The following is a 19,505-nucleotide window of genomic DNA, read 5'->3' on the forward strand; positions in this document are numbered from 1 at the left end:
TTGCATGGGCGATGACACTTGGTGCTGGACAACATGACACTGCTAAAGTGAGCTTTGCGATTGGCTTCTCCCTGAGCAGGACCAGGGACGGCCAAACTATATACACCCAGGAAACTTTGGTTTTGACCTGGGCAGGCGGCTGCACCCTGAGTAAGGCTGAGCTGCCATGAGGGTCAGGGGTTCCTGGCAATCAGGTTTCTTGGATGCAGGGTGGCCCCCGGTGGGTGGGGACTGAGTTGTGAGGCTGCAGGGTGTAGAGTGACTAGGGTGAGCCATGGTTGGAGGTGGCCCGTGGGAAGTTGGGGCAGGAGGAGCCAAGCAGCCGGGCTGAGCTGGCAGCTGATGAAGGCCTCAGAGCAGCTCTCAGCGCATGGCTGGCTGGTCCAACACCAAAACTTTCAAAGCATTTGCCTTTCTGGCAGGGCCTGGAACAGGGCTGTGGCTGGGCCGGGAGAGGCCTCAGTGCGCAGGGGAATAGAAGCCCCAGATCTGCATCCAGAGGCGATTTTCCCAGGCTCCTTCCTCCCACACTGTGGCTCCCTCCCTCGGTTCTGGAGCTGAATCAGGCCCTTCCAGCCAAGTCCTCGTGGCTGCACGACTCAGCCCTGAGCTGGGCTGCTCCTGTGTGGGGAGGCAAAAACCAGGGCAGAACCTAGGACAAAGGCTCATTAGGGGCAGCCCAAGTCCCCTCCCACCAAGGATGGCTCCCAGTCTACCAGCTGCCAGAAAGGGCCATTGACCTAGGAGGCCTGAACTGCCCAAACTTCTATTTGAGCCTTCCTTTCCTGGTCTGGTCTAATCCAACTCAGGAGAGGCTTCAGGAAATGGGGAAGACAGAGCAAAATGGCAAGTAGCAGCAAACCACGCTAGAACTGGTGACTGCACTGGGTATAGTGTGGGAGGAGTTGGTGTCTCCCTTGGCCCAGCCCAACTCCCCTCTGCCTGTGGATTGGATTCAGCCTCCTCCCCTACTCAACCTTTAGCTAGACTTGCTGACAGGAACAAAACAGACTGGCTTGAGTTTCACCTCTTTTCATTTCCTTTGCCCTCCCTCTGAAAGTGGTTTTAATGAGCAGTGAGATGGCTAAAAGGGCTGGGCGTGGTGGCTCCTATCTGTAATCCCAGCACTTTGGGAGGCCAACGTGGGAGGATCGCCTGAGCCCAGGAGTTTGAGACCAGCCTGGGCAACACAGTGAGGCCCCATCTCTACAAAAAATCAAAAAAGTTAGCTGGGTATGGCGGTGCATGCCCATGGTCCCAGCTACTCTGGAGGCTAAGGTGGGAGGATTGCTTGAGCCCAGGAGTCAAGGCTGCAGTGAGTTGTGATTGCGCCACTGCATTCCAGCCTGGGCGACAGAGTGAGACCATGTCTCTTAAAACGAAAAGAATAATGGCTAAAAGGCAACCAGGGAGTAAAGCATCTGGAGAATTAAATGGTCTTTCCCCAGTGGAACCTTAGCACCGGGGCCTGGCTGCCCAAGGAGCCAGGGGCCACAGCATGAAGGGCAGAGCTCTGGCTCTAGCAGCACCAGGCCTCACCCTCTGCCTGTCTCATCTCAGGGTCCTGGAGTATCCAGATGGAGAGGGGCAATGCCCTGGTGGTGCTGCGCAGCCTGCTCTGGCCGGGACTCACCTTCTACCATGCTCCCTGCACCAAGAACTACGGCTACATCTACGTGGGCACTGGTGAGAAGAACATGGACTTGCCCTTCATGCTATAGAATGGGAGCCAGCCTGGATATTTTTAAACAGAGTCTAAACATGATTTTCTTAAGCTTCAGTGAACGTGGCCTGCCTGTTCTGTCCTATCTTCTTATCTCCACCTCCGTCTGGTTCCAGATTCTGAAAGGCCCACTGAGCCAGGGAGCTCATCTCTAAACCAAGTGGCAGACGGTTGGAATGTGCTAATGAAAGAGATACTAGACAATGATGGGTGGAAATGGCTGTGGGAGGTGACAACCAGGGCCCCTTTGAGGAACGCAGTTTCTTGGATTCACACGAGAGCAGCAAGTTTGTCAGGTAGCCCACCTTGGCTCCTTGCAGCTCTCCCACAGTAAGGAGCTCACAGCTGTCATGAAGAGGATGGGACCTGTTTGGCCCATGAATTCCTTTCAATTGACTCATTGGCCCCATCACAAGAGATCAGTGACTCAATGCTCAGCACCCAGCTGGAAATGTGCCCAGGACCCCCTGCACTTCCCAAGCAGTGAGCACACACTCACTGGGTAAGCCCACGAACCCAGTTTATGACACTGCAATTGGGCAAAACTCCTGTCCCCAGCACTGAGCATGGCCTAAGCCCCACAGCAGCTGGCAAGGGACCCAACTGCCCTGCCTGCCTCTAGCTCCCAGCATTGCTACTGCTCAGGCCAAGGGTACTGAAGTTAGTCCCACTGTCCCCTGTCCATCCATGTCAGAGGGACCAGGCCATCGTGGTGGGGTGGGACAGGAGTATAGTTGTGGCCGAGGGCTTGTGAGTGGGCCTCCCACTCCCCAGCACAGGTGCAGGAGGAACTCTGGAAGCACTGCTCTCTGTCAGTGATACAGCTTCCAAGGTGTTCTTGAGTAGCAGACATTGTCCCTCAGGAGGGGTGACCCCACAGGCATGCGCACCCTGTTCCAGCGGGGGCCTTTTTTGTAGATAGGCTTGACGGAGCCAGGAGCCCAGCGCGTCAGGTACCTGTGGAGGGAGAACAGAGGTGCCTGTGAGGGCCGGGGGCCCAAGCTGGAACTGGGAGAGTGGAGCACTACCTCCTCAGGCCAGGCCACGGTTGGGCAAGCAAATCCTTTCACCAGTTTCCCTTTCCTGAAGTGCAGGGATTTTCCTGGGAGTAACTGCTGAGCGTCCTGTAAACAGATGGGCTGGGCTCTTGCTGCCGCAAGCCTGTGTGGCCAGGGTCAGGCAGCCCAGGGCCACAAGCTCCCTTGATCTTTGTAACTGTCAGTGTTGGTGTGTGTTTGCTGAGGAAAAGGCGGAGAAGAGGCTGCCTGAAGAGCAGATCATTCCTCTCTGGCCTCAGCCATGGGGCGAGAAGAGCTGATATTAGGGCCTGGAGGAACCCATTACTCTTCCCCATTTGGCTCACTCAGCTACCCCAGCCTTCAGGGAACTCCCCAGGGTACCACAACTGGTGTAAGACCCCTGCCCCTCACCCAACCTGTGATGGGAATCAAGGGGTAAGGGCCCGTGGGCACAGCCCTAGCCTAGGAAGCTTCCTGTAAATAGGAGGGGGGTGGGGAAAGATGGCTGCCGCCCATGGACCTTTGGCCTCCTTTGGGGATGGCCAGGGCCCTGATAGTTCCCAGAAAAGTGGCTCATGCCGGCTGGGATTGGGTTTTACTCTGTCCAGAATAAAACTTGGATCCTATCCAGAAAGGCCCATCCTTCATTCTGAAAGCTCAGCCACGACAAAGGCCAGGAATCCTCCCCTGCCTCCATTCTAGGTTGGGGCTCAACCCAGCTGTCTCTAGAGACCGTCAAAGAAAAAGCTTTATTATTTAAAAACTCAATAACCTTAGCTAAAAACTCGTAGATAAAAGAAGTGGAAAAAATGATTGCTGATTTATGCAGTTCAACCGAGCTCCGCTGGACCTTCGTCTTCTGCTGCCAGCCCTGTGTTGAGGGGAAGCTGCGGGAGGTGCTGGCCTGCACTCCAAGTGTGTGCTGGGCAGGGAGGGGAGGGCCTTCCGTGTCTCCCGGAATTGTCACTGCCCCGGCCAGGGTGATGACTGTGAAGGAGGCTAGTTATAGGGACTGCTTTTTTTTTTTGAGGCGAAGTCTTGCTCTGTCGCCCAAGCTGGAGTGCAGTGGCACGATCTCGGCTCACTGCAACTTCCACCTCCTGGGTTTAAGCAATTCTCCTGCCTCAGCCTCTGGAGTAGCTTGGATTACAGGAGCCCGCCATAACGCGTGGCTAATTTTTGTAGTTTTAGTAGAGACGTGGTTTCCCCATGTTGGCCAGGCTGGTCTTGAACTCCTGACCTCAAGTGATCCGCCTGCCTCCCAAAGTGCTGGGATTACAGGTGTGAGGGGACTGCTTTTTCTATGGTCGCTGGTGCTGGGTGACAGAAGAGTAAGGTAAAGGGAAGGGACCAGGGATGGCCCCTTTGCTGGCCTCTCCCAGGCTTCAGAGGGGGACATGAAGAGATGGGGTATGGGAGCAGGCTCCCCAGAAGGGTGCTCATTGAGATTTGGGGATGCAGAGGAAAAGCTAGAAAGGTTCTCCAGAGCTACTGCCCTAAAGCTGTTCTTTCTCCCATGCCTTGGAGAGGGAAGCTGGGCTTTAGCTGGCCTTGGGCCTGATGCCTGTGCCACATGGAGTGGCCAGCTGGCAGGGGGTGGGCTGGGTGGCCTCCAGCCAGCTCTTTGGGAACACCCCAGCTCTAGCAAGAACCAAGTCTCTTTCCTAAACCAGCCCCTTCCTACCTCTCCTGAAGGGGCAGCAGGAGGAGCGACACAGCAGCAGACAAAGCATGGCTCCATCAGGCCCCGGCAGAGCCTGGGCCCACGCATGGCAGCATTAAACGAGACTCCCCCGCAAGGGAATCCATTTCCTTCGTAGCCTGAACTCCCCCTCCCGCTCAGGGCGGCCTTTTGCAACCGACAAGCCCCCACACATCATCAATCCTGTGTCACGTTAAAGGATGCCGGATGTATGGGAGGGCGCCTGGCCTAGCTTCAAAGGCCTGAGGCAGGATGGATTGTGTCCTCAGGCCTGCTGCTGTCTCTTAAAAAGCCAGAGGGGGTGGGCTCAACCCCCAAATGGTCCATAGCATAGTTAGGAGACATAGGAAGAGGTTAGCATGTCCTACTCCCCAAGAGCTGCTGGCAGATGGCTGAGCTAGCAACGTGGGGGGTGCAGGTAGAGATGGGCACACAGCCAGGGTGCTGGCATGGTATTGGTAAAGGTCCAGCTCTGACTTAGCCTCCAGGGACAGAGAGGCAAGGTACCAGGAAGAAGCCCTGCATTCCCACATCCCACACCCCCTGCAGCCCCCTACCTTCCATGCCTGAGTTCTGGTGGGGATCAGCCTAGGAGGTTTGCTGGGGGCTGAGGTGTTTGCTTTGCGTCAGTCACCTTTGATACCTTACAGAGAGCAATTCTATTAAAAAAGGACAAAAACTGCAATTACTTCTGCACCAACCTAATATGTTCCTCATTCCAGTCTGGGAACCACCAGCTGGACAGGAGGAAAGGGCCATTGGTAGGGAGAAGAAGAACCCCCCTCAAATCAATTCTACAGACCTGGCTCTACTCTCAACAAGGGGATACTAGAGATCTAAGACTCTGTGAGTGTGCTGATGCCAGAGAGGAGGGAAGAAGAGAACTTGCGATGGGACAGCTGCTTGAATGTCAGACAAGAATCTGCTTCCACTCTACAGGGTCCTGCTTAGACTAGAAGGCAGACAAAGTGATTCCAAGGGCTGCAGGCCATCCTTTCCTTCTCTATATGAACTCAGGGCCTCCTGGGCTGCCACATGGCGCTGTGTAGGTTGTTAACTGTACAACTCTGGGGAGCACTATTTGTGACCTACTCTACATGGATGTTGCCCTGAAGTTGTCCAGTGTGCAACCTGCACAGCTGTATTCAGTGGCACTAACCCAGGAGGCCCTCCCATTTCTAAGGCCTCCTGTCCTCTAATAACCCCAGCACTGGAGAGAGCTAGGATACTGAAAGTTTGTAGTAGTACTGACATCCCCATAGCAACCCAGTGTGATGTCATAAACGGGGGATTAGCACATTCTAATGCCCAATCAGCGGGCCTCTACCCTCCTTGCCCCTTTGCTAAGGGCCCTACAGGGGAGGAAAGAGGCTGAGGTTGGCAAAGAAGGCAACAGAAGAAGCAAAGACTGCAGCAGGGGTGGACTGATGGGGGTGGATGCATAAGCTGGCAGGGAATGGAACAGACAGCCAAGGTGCACCCTAGCTTTCCTGAGCGCAGAACGCTCAGGTTGTTCACACCCAGGCTTGCTTACCGGTTGAGCTGGGGTTTGTTCTTCGGAACAACTCCTTCAGGAAGCCGAGGCCTGTGATTTGGTAACAGACCTGAGTGGGGGGAAGAGGGGATAGTCTTTGCAGCTCCCTCTGCAGCTCCGAGGGGGCCAGAGGGAAAGGCCAAGGGAGCGGGAAGGTTGGCATTGGGTGGTGAGTATAATTAACACTCTGGATATCCACTTTTCTTCCAGGAGGGGCTGAAACATGGGGCAGCTGGGTGGGGAGACAGTGCCTGTAGCCCTCTGCCCCTCTTGGTCCCCAGGGTCTTCTACCTGCTCGGTGGGCCATCTTCACACACTCCTCGATCTTGCGGTGTTCTTCCCGGCATAGGCCTGTGATCTTTCGGGGCAGCATGCCTCCATGAGGCCGGATGAACTGGCTAAGCAGCAGAACATCCTAGTGGAAACCGAAAATAGGGGATGAGGGTCAGCTGGGCTTGCTTTTGATGCTGGGAAGTTAGGGCTTCATGGTCTACAGGGGAGGCTGATGTCTCCTGGGAACCTGGCTGAGATCACTTCCTCCACACAGAGCTGTGCACATGGGTCTGCTACCTTCACCCAACAAAGGTTAATCTCAACTTAGTAAGATTTTCTGTACCCCATTACCAACCCCAAGAGCTCCCAGCTTCTCTAGGAGATTTTTTTTTTTTTGAGGCAAGGGCTCACTCTGTTGCCCAGGCTGGAGTGCAGTGGCGCAATCTCGGGTCACTGCAATCTCTGCCTCCCAATTTCTTGCTCAAGTGATCCTCCCACCTCAGCCTCCTGAGTAGCTGGGACTACAGGTGCATGCCACCACGCCTGGCTAATTTTTGTAGAGATGGGGTCTTGCTATGTTGCCCAGGCTGGTCTTGAACTCCTGGGCTCAAGCAATCTGCCCGCCTCGGCCTCCCGGAGTTCTGGGGTGGCAGGTGTGTGCCCCTACACCCAGCCTCGTGAGATCATCTTCTGATAGACTAGGTTAGAGAACAGAAACTCTTCAAGAAGCGTCACCAATCTTTTATGTACCTGAAGCATCTTTCTTGGACAAAATGTCTGCTCAGGTAGGGTTAGGAGACATGCCCTATGTTTCCACACAAGAGGAGAAACCTGTAACATTTTAGACCTTAAAGTCTGTATACCACAAGCCAGAGTATATGCAAACAGCCCCTCCACCTCCTGCCATTCCCTCTGAAGTGCAAAGAAGGCATAAAAGCCAAGGAGGAAGGAACCAGGGTTGTGAAGTTTAATCTCACATGATCTAGGCCCCCTGTGACCAGATCTGAATGGATTCTTGGGCTTCCTTCGGACCATCACATGCCCACCAGGCTGCTTGGGACAGGTCAAAGGAACAGATAAACAGAGCCAGAATCAAGACAAGGGACCACCTCCCTGCCAGGTCTAAAATGTTATAATTCCCAGACTGCTTGAGCCCAGCAGTTCGAGACCAGCCTGAGCAACATAGCAAGACCCCGCTGTCATAGAATGGTTTAAGGGGTTAAAGAAAACTCACCATTCCCCTCCCTGCAAGGGCCTGGCATGCCAATCTTAGCAGTCAAGTTCTACGAACCAACTTGCTGCCCTGGCAGGCGCCTTGCTGCAAAACCGCAGATTTGTTTTAATCACTGGACAGTTCCTGAGGGACCCAGGCCTTCAATTCCCACCCCTGTACTTTTCAGAATCTGATGAAAAGAACTTGGATTGGATTAATCCAGGGCTAATCAACTGGGCTGGAGGCCCCAGCCCTCCACCGTAGCCAACCAAGCAAGCTAACAGCTTTGTGCAGCTCAGGTTAATGGTGCTCTGAGTGGAAAGGGGTAAAAGGAAAAACAACTTTAGCCTTTACCTCAGACGGGATTAGATTTCTTCTGCTGGAGAGAGCCAAGTATGTTTCCTGGAAAAGGCTGGTAGGAAGAGTGCCCTACCATGGTTGGGCGGGTATGGGGTTTGCTTTTCTATCAGCAGCTGAGGTTCCAAGGATGCCCACAACCCCACTAACTTGCGCATGGTGAGCAGCTGGGAACACTGCCCCTTGCCTGTGTGCTTGCTTTCTGTTACTCCAGGCGGCCATCAGGAGAAGGGCCCCAGGACAGAAAGAACCCCCCTACCCCTCAGGGTGGCCTCAAGCCAAGGCTTCCAGCCCATGAGATTAGTTGGGTCACTCTGTTCAGATCCCATGGGCATGTGGCTTCTCCTGCTCTTATCACCTGATCAGGATCTCTGCCTTTAGTCATCCTATTCCACAAAGGGGCACAGGGACAACCTGCAGGTCAAACTGGCCCAGAGCCTGAATCACCTGAAACCCAAAAATAGGGTGCTTCATGTCACCAGTGAGAGCTCTGAAGAACAAGTAAGAATTTCTCCAGGGCTGTGTCCTTAGTCCCACGCCCTCCCCATCTCTGGGGAGGAGGTAGTGTAGTCATTAGAAGCACGGGCTCTGCCTGGGCTTTCATCCCTGGAGTTTGTATCCCAGCTCTGATACTGGCTGGGGGGTCTGAGGCAAGTTCACAAACATCTCCATGTCTCAAATTTCCTCATCTGTAAAATGAGGATGAAACTAGTACCTACTTCATAGGGTTATTGTGAAAACTAAGTGAATTAAAACAGGTAAGTACTCAGTGCCCGATAAGAGTATGCACTCAATGTTAGCTGTTGTTATTATTCACTACTGTCTTTCTTCCCTGGAAACGACTGCACTAGAAGAGCTTGAGTAATCAGGTATCTTTATAGCTCCAATACAGAACGAAAAGGTAATGTGTTCCCAGATCACAGTGAGAACCAAGAGCCTGTTCAAATACACCGTCATCATAAAAGAGGAAAGCCAAACCCAGATCATGATTCCATCCCACAAGAGTACAACCCCTGCGAGCTGAGTTAAGGGCCCTAGTGGTTTGAGGCACAACCAGACCACAAATTCAATCAGTGGCTCTCAACCCTGGCTGCACATTAGAACCATGGGAGAGCACTGAAAAAATGCTCAGGCCCCACCCCGCAGGCTGATTCCGCACCGTGACCTCAGTCTCCTAGGCTACCGAAGATGGTGATGGGTCTTCTTCAGAGGGAGAGCTGCGGTGAATGAGACCATATCTATGAAGTGGCTTCGGAGGACCTGGTGGAGCCCATGCATCATTATTTTTTAAAGCTCCCCAGGTGATTCCAATGTGCAGCCGGGGTTGAGAACAACCGGACAAAATGCTCCCATCTCTGGTGGTTCCATGAAATGCAGCAGTAGCTACAGCGGGGGCATGCTGCTCCAGTTAACCAGGGAATCTGAGAACTTCATGACACACAGAACCGAGTGTCTCTGTACCCAGACTCACGTCATAGTTATACTTGTGCTTCAGGTTCCAACGGCAGATGGGGCACTGGCCAGAGGGGTTAGGAGGATTTGGACTCTCCTTGGGAGTCGCTGTGATACGGCCTTCAATCTAGGAGACAGAGAAAGTGAGCCAGTGTGAGAGACAGGGCCTGCGTGGAGCCACATTATCTTTGCACAAACCCCAAAATGATGGGAATGCTGGTGAAAGTTTACCTTGGGGGTTCTTGTGGGAGTAGCTAAGAGGTTTCTCTGCCTGAACTGTGGTGTTTATTCTGTAGTTACTGTATGCTAGGCCTTGAGACAGCTACAGGGATGTGGTTTGGTGGCCTACAGGGGTAATGGAAACCATCTGAACTTAGTATCAGTGGCAAGAGGGAGAGAGGGGTTTGCTGTATCAATTGAATGCTACCTTTCCTTCCTCAAAAGAAAAAACAAAGGCACCAGAACACTAGACTTTTTCCCCTCCCTGGCTTTGGGGGAAAGTAATACATGCACATGGTAAAAAGTTTTAAGTGGCACAGGGATATAGAGTCCAAAGAAAGCCTCCCTCCCATCCCACATGTCCTCCTAGCGGGAAACTGCAGTTCCTAGCTTTATCTTACAGAGCTAAGGCTATGCCAATGGGTCTCAACCAGAGGTGATTTTGCTCCCCAGGGGACATGTGGCAATGTCTGGAGACATTTTTAATTGTCATGACTGGGGGAGGGAGTGCTACTGCATCTAGCAGGGATGTTCTAACCATCCTCCAATGCACAGGACAGCCCTCACAACAAAGAATTACTCAGCCCCAAATGCCAGGAATAGCAAGGCTGAAAAAACCCGGGCTGTGCCATATAAGCAGATATGCATGCACTCCTTCTCTCTTTACAAAAGAAAGAAAGAAAAAACCAACACGATACAGATGGGAGGATACATTTCCCTGTCATGCTCCTTGCTTTTATCATTTTGGATGCCACCTTTTAAACCCTGCTGAGGCCAAGTGTGAAATGACCTCCCTATCGCTGCTGTATCCTGTGATACAGCCTTGGAATTACTAAGCGCAATAAACCAACGATCTGGGAATTAGCTCCAATTGCAAGAGGGGAGTTTAGAAAGCCTGGCTGACTGAGGCTGTGGGTTATGTGAGGCTGGGACGGGTCTGAGAGGCTTTGGGAGGGAAGCAACACTGTCTCCTGGGGGAGAAGTGGCACAGGGGAAAGGGGCTGGAAGTACTACTTGGCTGTGCAGAGCACTGCTACCCTCCTTCTGCCATGGCAATCACAACTATGCCAGAAACTGAGATGTTAGAGAAAATTCGCAAGTACATGGTAGGCCTTGGGAAGCAGGTTGCAGTGGGTTGGGGGTAGGGGGGTGGGGAGAGCTGACATTTATTGACTCCCCATTATATGTGTGGCTCAGTGCTAAGAATGGTTCACATATATTAGTTCACTTAACCTCCAGAATCTAGTGAGGTAGGTGTCTGATCTTATTTCATAGGGGAGAGAATAATATCCAGTCAGCCATGGTCATGCCGCTAAAGGCATGGATGGGCTCTTTCCTCCCCTGAGGGCTCTCATAGGCCACAATGCCTCCACATCTATTCTACAAACAGCAGACTCATGCCCCACACGAAAAACGCTCTATATACTCAAAAGTCAGATGTATTTCTCTCCTCCAGCATGGAGTTTATAGAGTGAATGCTTGTTTTGGCTTTGAATCAAGGAGCCTAAAAGGTACCCTAAGGGGATTGGGGAGGGTCCCCTAAAAAGAACTGTTTTGAGGCTAAGTAGTGGAAAGGCAGAGGGAGCATTCTAGGGGGAGACCCAATGGACTTGTCCTGGGAATAAGACTGCCTTGGGGAGGATTGAGCTTGGCTGGCTACCTAAAGGGTTAAATCTCTGGTTGACATGGAAGTTACAGGGGCCTCTAGGAGCTCTGTGCAGTGACTGAGGATTTCTTGGAGGCATAGAAGACCATGTGAAAACAATGTTGTTGTCTTTTAAGGATTATAGGATAATCTAGGCCCCATGACTCCCCAAGGAAGGGAGGTGGGATGGGCCCAGGGAGGGAAAGGGGGGAGTGGGTAGATGAAGTATTGTTCCAACTTTCTTACCAACAGACAAGCCAGGGCGCCAGCTAGTGAGGCCAGGGCCGGGAGAATGTCACTTTTTAAATGCATCATTTAAGGAGCAGTTTAGTCATTCTAGCCAGAAAAGAAAGGAACTGAGGTCCAGGCTCTTGGCTGTGGGTCAACTTACTCTGGCTCTCTAGGCATGCAACAATGCCTTAGTTTCCCCTTTGGGAAACTGATTCAACATCCGCCAAAGAGCTTATCAGCAAAGGCCTCTGAGACCTTGCTACACAAAAGGCCACTTTAATCAAATAGCAGATACCTCAGCCCAGGCACAGCAACTGTTCCTGATTAACCACACTATAGCTCACAGCTTGAAAAATAGTAGGCCGTGGGATTTATGGTCACTGAGGGAGCTGATCCTGGAGCTGGGCGTCCAGTTTGGGCCCCTCCCTCCCTCAGAGGAGCGGCCAGGCAGCTCCAAATGTTAAAGAGGTTATACATGGCCAACTCAACGATACTTACTATAGTTGTCTTCCCTTCTTGGATCTCCACCACTACAGAGATAAAGGGGGAAAAATTAGGTCAGCCATTTAATAAGGAACAGAGAGTTTCAAATAACAGCTCAAATTCTACACATTTGGAAAAAAGCAGCCTTCCGTCTGTACTCTCTCATGGTCTCCACCTGGAACAGAAAGCACGCAGGGTTCACCCCACTAGTGCCAAGGCTCTATGCCCTTGAGGTGGGGTGGGGGCAAGCCCAGGATGCCCAGGTAGCATCACCTCTCTGGTATGGGATTAAGGAGTTTCGCATTGTTTTTGCCTTTCTATGCAAATATTTATCTTGGTTCTATCCAAAGGAATTGGTCAGATCCTGTCCTACAATGGCTAGCAATAAAAGAGGGTGGGGTAGTGGTTCTAAAAGACCTTCAAAAGTACGCAGGCGGTGTGTGTTCCTGCACAAAGAGAATCAGATAAGAATGGTTTCTGCTCTGAAGAGTTTACAATGTAAGATATAGCACTGAACTAACACTATTCCAGTGGCAACCCAGTGAATGAGCAAAAAGACAAGTTCACTCCTAGAACACATCTTGAGAGTCTTGAGTGAAATCCTCTTCTCCCTGCAGGGTTGCATTTTATTATCTATACTGGAGAGTGTTGATGGATGAGGTAGGAATAAGGAGCATGAAGATACTGAGTCCAAGAAGAATTTCAAGTATTGCCATTCCAAACAGAGAGGGACACCCTCAGTACTTTGCCTATCTAGGTGAGGCAGTCAGAAGAGAATCTGATGGCAAGACAATCAGTTGCACACATCTGTCAAGCTGAATACATTTCCTATCTTACCTAACCAAGATGCAGAATGAGCCAATAGCCCACATTCAGCTAATATAATCAAATAGTTCTTGGAGATACTCCCGTGTTGACACAGTTTCTTTAGAAAGATAGAAGCCAGACCGGGTACAGTGGCTCACGCCTGTAATCCCAGCACTTTGGGAGGCTGAGGCGCGAAGAAATACTTGAGCTCAGGAGTTAAGAGACCAGCCTGCGCAATGTGGCAAAATCCTACAAAAATCACTAAAATTAGCCAGGCATGGTGGCATGCACTTGTAATCCTAGCTACTTGGGAAGGTGAGGTGGGAGGACTGCTTGAGCCCAGGAGGTTGAGGCTGCAGCGAGCCATGATCATGCCACCGCATTCCAGCCTGAGGGACAGAGCGAGACTCCATCTCAAAGAAACAAACACCAATGAAAAGAGAAGGGACCATCTAAGGAAAAAGGCAATTGTAACCCAACCAGAGACCCATGGCAGCATCTGTGATCACTGAGCTCTGTGACCAACAGCTAATTGGACACAGACTGCTTGGAATTGTCCCTCATTTGTCTTCTGGGCAACCCATTCATAAAGACTCACTGCTCCAAAACAACCAACCTGAGAGCCTCTCAGTGTCCAACTCCAGACATACAAAGGAATAACAGTGGCTAGAAAAGCCCTGGAGGCTTTCTCCAGAGAACACTGTAGTTACTAATCAATTCAAAGACAACCTAGGTTTTTCCATGTAAAAGAAAATGCGTCACCCCACACACGGATCTACTTGTACAGAACACAGACCAACCCAAGAATGGGATTTGGGTGAGACTCAACGTGGTCCTCAGTCTGGAAGCCAGTACAGCTGCAGAGGGAAGGTCACTGCAATACGTCAATCTGCAGAATCAACCTACAAACGGAGGATGGGGAGAAATGAAGGGAGGTAGGAGGAGGGCACATCCCCAGTCCAGTAGGGGTTCCAGGCACCCTGCAACTTTGCAAATTTGCAATAACCAAGTTGAGAGACAACCTAATCTGAGCAACAAGTAGGGGGAAAGTTTCTAAGAATCCTCAAAGGAAACAAAAGGAGAGACACGTTCTGCTACCACTGGAGTCAGCAGAAGAACAATGCCCTGAAACACAAGTGGATAAACATGTGGTTCCCTGCTTGGTGGAGGCACTTGGGTCCTAACCATGAGGTAAACAAGTCTAACAAAACACACATCACTCCCGGCAAAGCACCAAATCCTGAAGTCATCCCACTGGCCCCTGGAAAACAGATCAAAGCCCATGGCAAGCTCCACTGCTCACAAGCTCCCCCTCCACACAGCAACTGTGAGCCAGCGAATCATCTTACTAGAAGCCAGTGGGTAAAACAATAGGCAGATGCTTATCTAACAGAGACAATTTGTCAAACCAGAAGGAATGACCTGAGAACTCACATTGAACTGACATTGATCAGGGTGGTGTCTTAGTGCAGGGGGAGAAGGCCCTGTTGGAGCCTGGTCCTTGAGGCCCTTAGTAGATTTTAAGCCTCTGGAAAGAGGAGATCGGAATCAAAATAGTATTGATTTACAGCATGCATACAAAAACGTGTCAAAACCAAACAAAACTTGATCCATTTTGTTGCTGGCTACTTCCCTATTCAAGAGAAGTGGGGGTGGCTAAGAAAAGCTGCACTGAGAGATTTAGGCACTAACAGAAAACTTGTTTAGAAAAAGATGGAATCACCCTTGTGTTCTGAGATATGGCAGTATCAAGTAAGCTAAGGGAAGAGATGAAGCAGTTTTCTAAACTAGAACTAAGGGCCAAAATCTTTCCAGATAAGCACTTCTCATACACATGAAATAATCTGTCCCCAATGAGGCAACACATTTGCTGGGCACTTATGGACTATACAGCTTCATTCTACCTACTGTGGAGAATTACAGTAGAATAGGAGCCACAGTCTTTGCCCTAGAGGAGGAAAAGAACTAAACTCTGTATGGGAACTTGACTATAATAAAGTCCATGCCTCGTAAAGAGGTCCTTTGAGTACTTCAGTAAATACTTGCCTAGGATGGAGTCCAAGATAACTGAATTATAATAGTGTGGAACAAATGGCATTCCGGTGAGACTGCAGTGAACGCAAAAGGAGGAGACGGGGTGACACCTATAGTTTCAGCTACTCAGGAGGATCACCTGAGCTAAGGAGTTAGAGGCCAGCCTGGGCAACACAGCAAGACCTTGTCTCTTAAACAACAACAACAACAACAACAAACACGGAAAATGCAAAAAACCTTGATGGCCACATGAACAGACACAGTGAACTGCAGCTGTGTAAGGACCCAACTGCTTAGTAAAAGAGGAAGTGAAAAAAGATGAGGAGTGCAGGGCACTGCTGAAGTGCCCAGAGACCAAGGTCCCTCTTGGAGAGGATCTGTAGAAACCAGGGCTGAAGCAGAGTAGGAAAGACTGGAGTAACTGATGGCTGGGCAGTGGCCCTAATAGTCTTATGTAGGGTCAGGGAGAGGAGTGCCATGTTTAGGATGTGTGCTTGCATTTCTGGCCACTGACAACTTTTTGCAAACACCTTCCTGCCTCAAAGCCCTGCTTCCTCCAGTTCATCTTTAACTCTACCATTAAAGTTTCTGGTTCCCTCATCACCTCCCCCTTTCTTTCCCTTGGACCCCTGAGGGAACGTCCCTCTGCCCTATGCTTCAGAAAGAGTCATCTTACTGCTGCACAAAAATTTCTTCCCACTAGCAGGTTACTCTGGACTATGTCCCCTGAATTCTTAAAAGACTCCAACTCACTCCTCTCTCAAAGCTTTTATATGGGACTGCCCAACCTGCCAGGCATATCCTTGTCTGAAATGTTAGGTCTTCCAGAAGGCCTTCTTAACTGACTGTGAAAGAGATGAAGCAAATTCCCTTTGGCCTTTACTCACTTCAATATACCTTTCTCTAAGTGTCTGACAGATCATGTCTTAATTTATATAATAATGTTTGTTTTTTTATTTTAAATACATTTCCTTCACAAGGGCTCTAAGAGGGATAAGGGAGGAATGAGATCCAACACAGTCTTTGCTAAATCTGGCAGTGCCAACCATAAAGGCACTAAATGGTCTTTGGCAAGTTAACTGCTAAGAGCTTTCAGGGAAGGAGGGAACAATAAGGGAGGCCCTGCCATGGAATACCAAGGTGATGTTACTGGTGGAGAGGGAAGAGGGCTGGCTCTACTTCCAACTCCATCACTTATTAGACATGTGATGCTGGGCAAGCTATTAAACCCCTTGGAACTGCATTTCCTCATTTACAAAAATGAGGACAGTTAATATCCACCTTTAAGGTGTTTTTGAGAAGACTGAATAAATGTATGCGGAAAACCTAGCACAGTATTTGAAGCAGGCACAGTAAGTCACAATTTCTATTTTCGTCCTCCTTCAGTCTTGCTTTTTCCATAATAATCTTTTTTTGGCTTTGTGTATCTCTCTGGTCAAACTTTAAACCAGGCTTTCTCAACAGCAGCAGGACTGCCATTTTGGGCCAGATGGTTCTTAGTTGTGGGGAACTGACTTGTGCGTTATGTTTAGCAGCATCCCTCGCCTCTACCCCCCAGATGCCAGTAGTACCAGTTGTGACAACCAAAAATGTCTGCAGACATGGCCAATTGTTGCTGGGGGACAAAATTGCCCCCCCAGTTGAAAATCACTGTTTTAGACTGAAAGTCTTCATAGACAGGAAAATTGGTGCTCAGTCCTCATGAGCTAAAATTATGTATTATTATCTGATACTTTGAAAAGTAGGATGCTTGAATATTTTCAGCAAGAGAACCAGCTTCTTTCCCACAACTTTAAATTCTATGTGTACAATATTGTTTGGGTGTCACATATACCAGCTGAGACTAGTCAAAATTAGCTATATGTATAATAATTTATGCCTTACAAATAATGGATAGAATAGCAAAAGAAAATGTTTTCATTTACAAGCTTTGAAGACAGGTGATTCTTAAGAATATAGAATATGGTAGTGCCTTCATTTAGAATCACATTAATGCAACCTAACATTTAGATGAAGGATTTCAGAGACCCATTTGATTTACAGTCCACCCTTTTTTCCTTTTTTTAAAGAGGTGGGGGTTCTCACTACGTCGCCCAGGTTAGACTCCAATTTCTGGGCCCAAGTGATCCTCCCACCTTGGCCTCCCAAAGTACTGGGATTAAAGATATGTACCACTGTACCTGGCTTTCAGTCCATCATTTCACAAACTCTCCAACGGAAAAAATTCTTTAAGTCTAACTTCAAATATTTGTTGTTAAAACGATTCCTCTTGCCTTTTTTTCTGGAAGCATAGCAAAATCTGCCTCAACTTTGAATTTCATAAGAATATGCAAATTGTAGCCAATAGCGTTTGACACTTGGTAGACTCCCCAAAATGGTATGGAGATATGCCTATTTTGCAGCATGGGAACAAATGAAACATCCAAGTCCTCTCTATCATCTGCATGATTTCTTTAGTGTCTTTATTAATGGGTCTACTAATGGATAAGTTAATCAGGCAATATCCAGACTTTTTTTTCTTTTTTTTTGAGACAGAGTCTCGCTCTGTCGCCCAGGCTGGAGTGCAGTGGCGCAATCTCGGCTCACTGCAAGCTCCGCCTCCCGGGTTCACGCCATTCTCCTGCCTCAGCCTCTCCAAGTAGCTGGGACTACAGGCGCCCGCCACCACGCTCGGCTAATTTTTTGTATTTTTAGTAGAGACGGGGTTTCATCGTGGTCTCGATCTCCTGACCTCGTGATCCGCCCGCCTCGGCCTCCCAAAGTGCTGGGATTACAAGCGTGAGCCACCGCGCCCGGCCCAGACTTTTTTTTTCTAGCAAATGCTCCACTTCCCTTACGGGCTAAATTCTTCCAACATACCTGCTATTTCCATTTCTTCATCAACTATCTCTTTCATTTCTCCAAAGCTGGATTCCTTGTTTGCCACTCTATTGAAATTGCTTTTTGAAAGCTACAAAGAGACCTCTTCTGAGATAAATCCAATGGCCCCTTCATTAGGCTCTTCTTTTTAGACTTTTCTGCTCCCTCTGACAACAATGGTCACTCTTTTCCACTGGATATTTCTCAGCTTTCGTTAAAGGATATGCCGCCCAATACTATGCCAGATCCTCAAAAAACCCCACATCTCTTCTTTTGCACATCACTCATCCTTTCCTGCTTCCAGGAGTACACAAAGGAAGGCTATGTCCTAAAAGACCGTTTCACTCTCCGCCAGATTCCATCCTTTTGTGAGCCTGCTCAAGACACATCCTCTTTATGAAAGCTTCCAACTGGGTTTGCTGTTTCCAGTAACTGAGTCTCCCTGTACTTCGTCACGTAAAAGGCTAACTTGCATTTATTGGAGTGTGTATATACATAATCTCATTAGAACCTAAGCTTTTCAGAAAAAGGGCTGTATTTTCTGTCTCCAGAATTCCTTCACAGCTTGAAGCATAGCACTTGGCATTCAGTAAACTCTCAGTTGATGCTCGAATCAGGTCGCTTTCCCAGATTAAGAGTAATGAAAAGCTGAACTACCATCCTGCATTTGCCTATGTCCAGCTATTCAATGGCCTTTCCACTGTGGCCTCCCCCTCTCAGGGAGACCAGCGGCCCGGGCAGAGAAAGCCGCCATCAGATCACAGCATTTTGGAAGAGAAAGTGGAAAGGGAGGCTCAGGGAGGCTCTGGGAGGGTACCCAGATGGCCTTCCTTCGTGATCCAGAGACTCTTAATAAAAGAGACTGCGATTCGGAGAACACGGAAGAAGAATTAACATGCAAACCCTTTCCGAAAACTTTTCTGAGCCCTGGGACAGGTTTCTTTTCTGCTCCTGCTAAGTAAGCAGGCTTTTCTCTTCGTCTTCCTCCGCCTCGTGAGGATACTCACAGGGGCAGGAGATCAAGATAAGGCACCAGGGTCTGGAAGGGGCTTTTAAGCACGCCGGGGGAGCCGGTACCTCCAAAGTTTCAGAATCGCACGAAGGAAAGGGAGGAAGGGGCGCACCGGGGCTGGCGGAAGCAGTCTCTGCCGCTCTTCTCAATTTCAGGAGGTTGCTGGGACGCATGACTCACCTTCCCTGAACCCGCGAGCTGGAAGCCGAGACCAGCTGGTCGCTGCCGGGCCCGCTAGGAGCCCACGGAGAAGCCGCCCACAGCCGGACACCACAGCCTTGAGGGCCGCCATCTTGAAAAACCTACCCTGACCTCTCGTCCATTTCCGCTTCCGGAACGTAGCGCGCGCCGCCGCAGTGGTGGGGCAGGAACGGCGGGGGCGGGGTTGTAGTTCGCTTATTCCTGTCATATCATTACTCTCACCTGTCCGCTTTGAGATAAGAAGAGAGGCTTCTGCGTCAAGCCTACATTTCGTGTTAAGGATCTAAGGGAGGTCTTCTAGCTCTTGTCTGCCAATGCCTGCAAGTCTTCAAGGTTGCATTCGTTTCCTGGAAGGCTTCCTTAGGAAAATCGCACGCAACATCCCTACCCTATGTCTTTAAAGCTTTCTCTACACTGCACGTCAGCTGTGGACTTTCAGCTTCTGTGACTGGGGCTAGACCTCTACAGGAGAGGTTGAAATGGTTAGGAACTCTGGCTCTGGAGTATCGGATATCAGGCAGACCTGGGATAGAATTGATACCACCTTCTTCCCTGACCACTGCCACACTGATCTTTGATTTGCTTATACTTAGACCTCTGTCTAGCCCCAGGGCCTTGGTACAAGCTATTTCCTTTGCCTGCTCTTTAGCTGTCTAGTTAGCTTCTACTTATTTCTTAGAGCTCACCCCAAACCTTATTTCCACAGTTTTGCTTGACTGCCCATTCTCAGCACCAGATGCC

General features: G+C 49.9%; 2 protein-coding genes across 6 annotated transcripts in view; one reads left to right on the forward strand and one right to left on the reverse strand.

Moving 5' to 3' along the window:
* Window positions 1-1,780, forward strand: part of RSPH9 (radial spoke head component 9) — a 24,242-nt gene extending 22,462 nt beyond the window's left edge. Inside the window, exon 5 of the mRNA XM_032140198.2 lies at window positions 1,561-1,780. Coding sequence (XP_031996089.1) covers window positions 1,561-1,721 — 161 coding nt within the window. The 3' untranslated portion in view covers window positions 1,722-1,780. The remainder of the gene's footprint in view (window positions 1-1,560) is intronic.
* Window positions 1,781-2,074: 294 nt separating this feature from the next.
* MRPS18A (mitochondrial ribosomal protein S18A) lies at window positions 2,075-18,873 on the reverse strand. Of its 5 annotated transcripts, XR_009211354.1 has the most exons (8): window positions 18,744-18,873; window positions 11,867-11,898; window positions 9,293-9,400; window positions 6,270-6,393; window positions 5,979-6,048; window positions 5,002-5,103; window positions 3,515-3,729; window positions 2,579-2,680 (listed from the first exon to the last, which is right to left on the reverse strand). XR_009211354.1 is itself a non-coding variant. In XM_032140201.2 (7 exons), the coding sequence occupies exons 1-6, from the start codon at window positions 18,853-18,855 to the stop codon at window positions 5,028-5,030; spliced, it is 522 nt and encodes a 173-aa protein (XP_031996092.2). In that variant the 5' UTR covers window positions 18,856-18,873; the 3' UTR covers window positions 2,535-2,680; window positions 5,002-5,027. The 5 variants fall into 5 exon arrangements, 4 of the variants coding, with proteins under 4 accessions (XP_031996091.2, XP_058288502.1, XP_058288503.1 ...); XM_032140201.2 differs by lacking the exon at window positions 3,515-3,729 and having other exon boundaries at window positions 2,535-2,680; XM_032140200.2 differs by lacking the exons at window positions 3,515-3,729; window positions 5,002-5,103 and having other exon boundaries at window positions 2,075-2,680.
* Between the last annotated feature and the right edge of the window lie 632 nt (window positions 18,874-19,505).

The sequence above is a fragment of the Hylobates moloch genome, unplaced genomic scaffold (assembly GCF_009828535.3).
Source record: "Hylobates moloch isolate HMO894 unplaced genomic scaffold, HMol_V3 SCAFFOLD_20, whole genome shotgun sequence".
NCBI lineage: Eukaryota > Metazoa > Chordata > Mammalia > Primates > Hylobatidae > Hylobates > Hylobates moloch.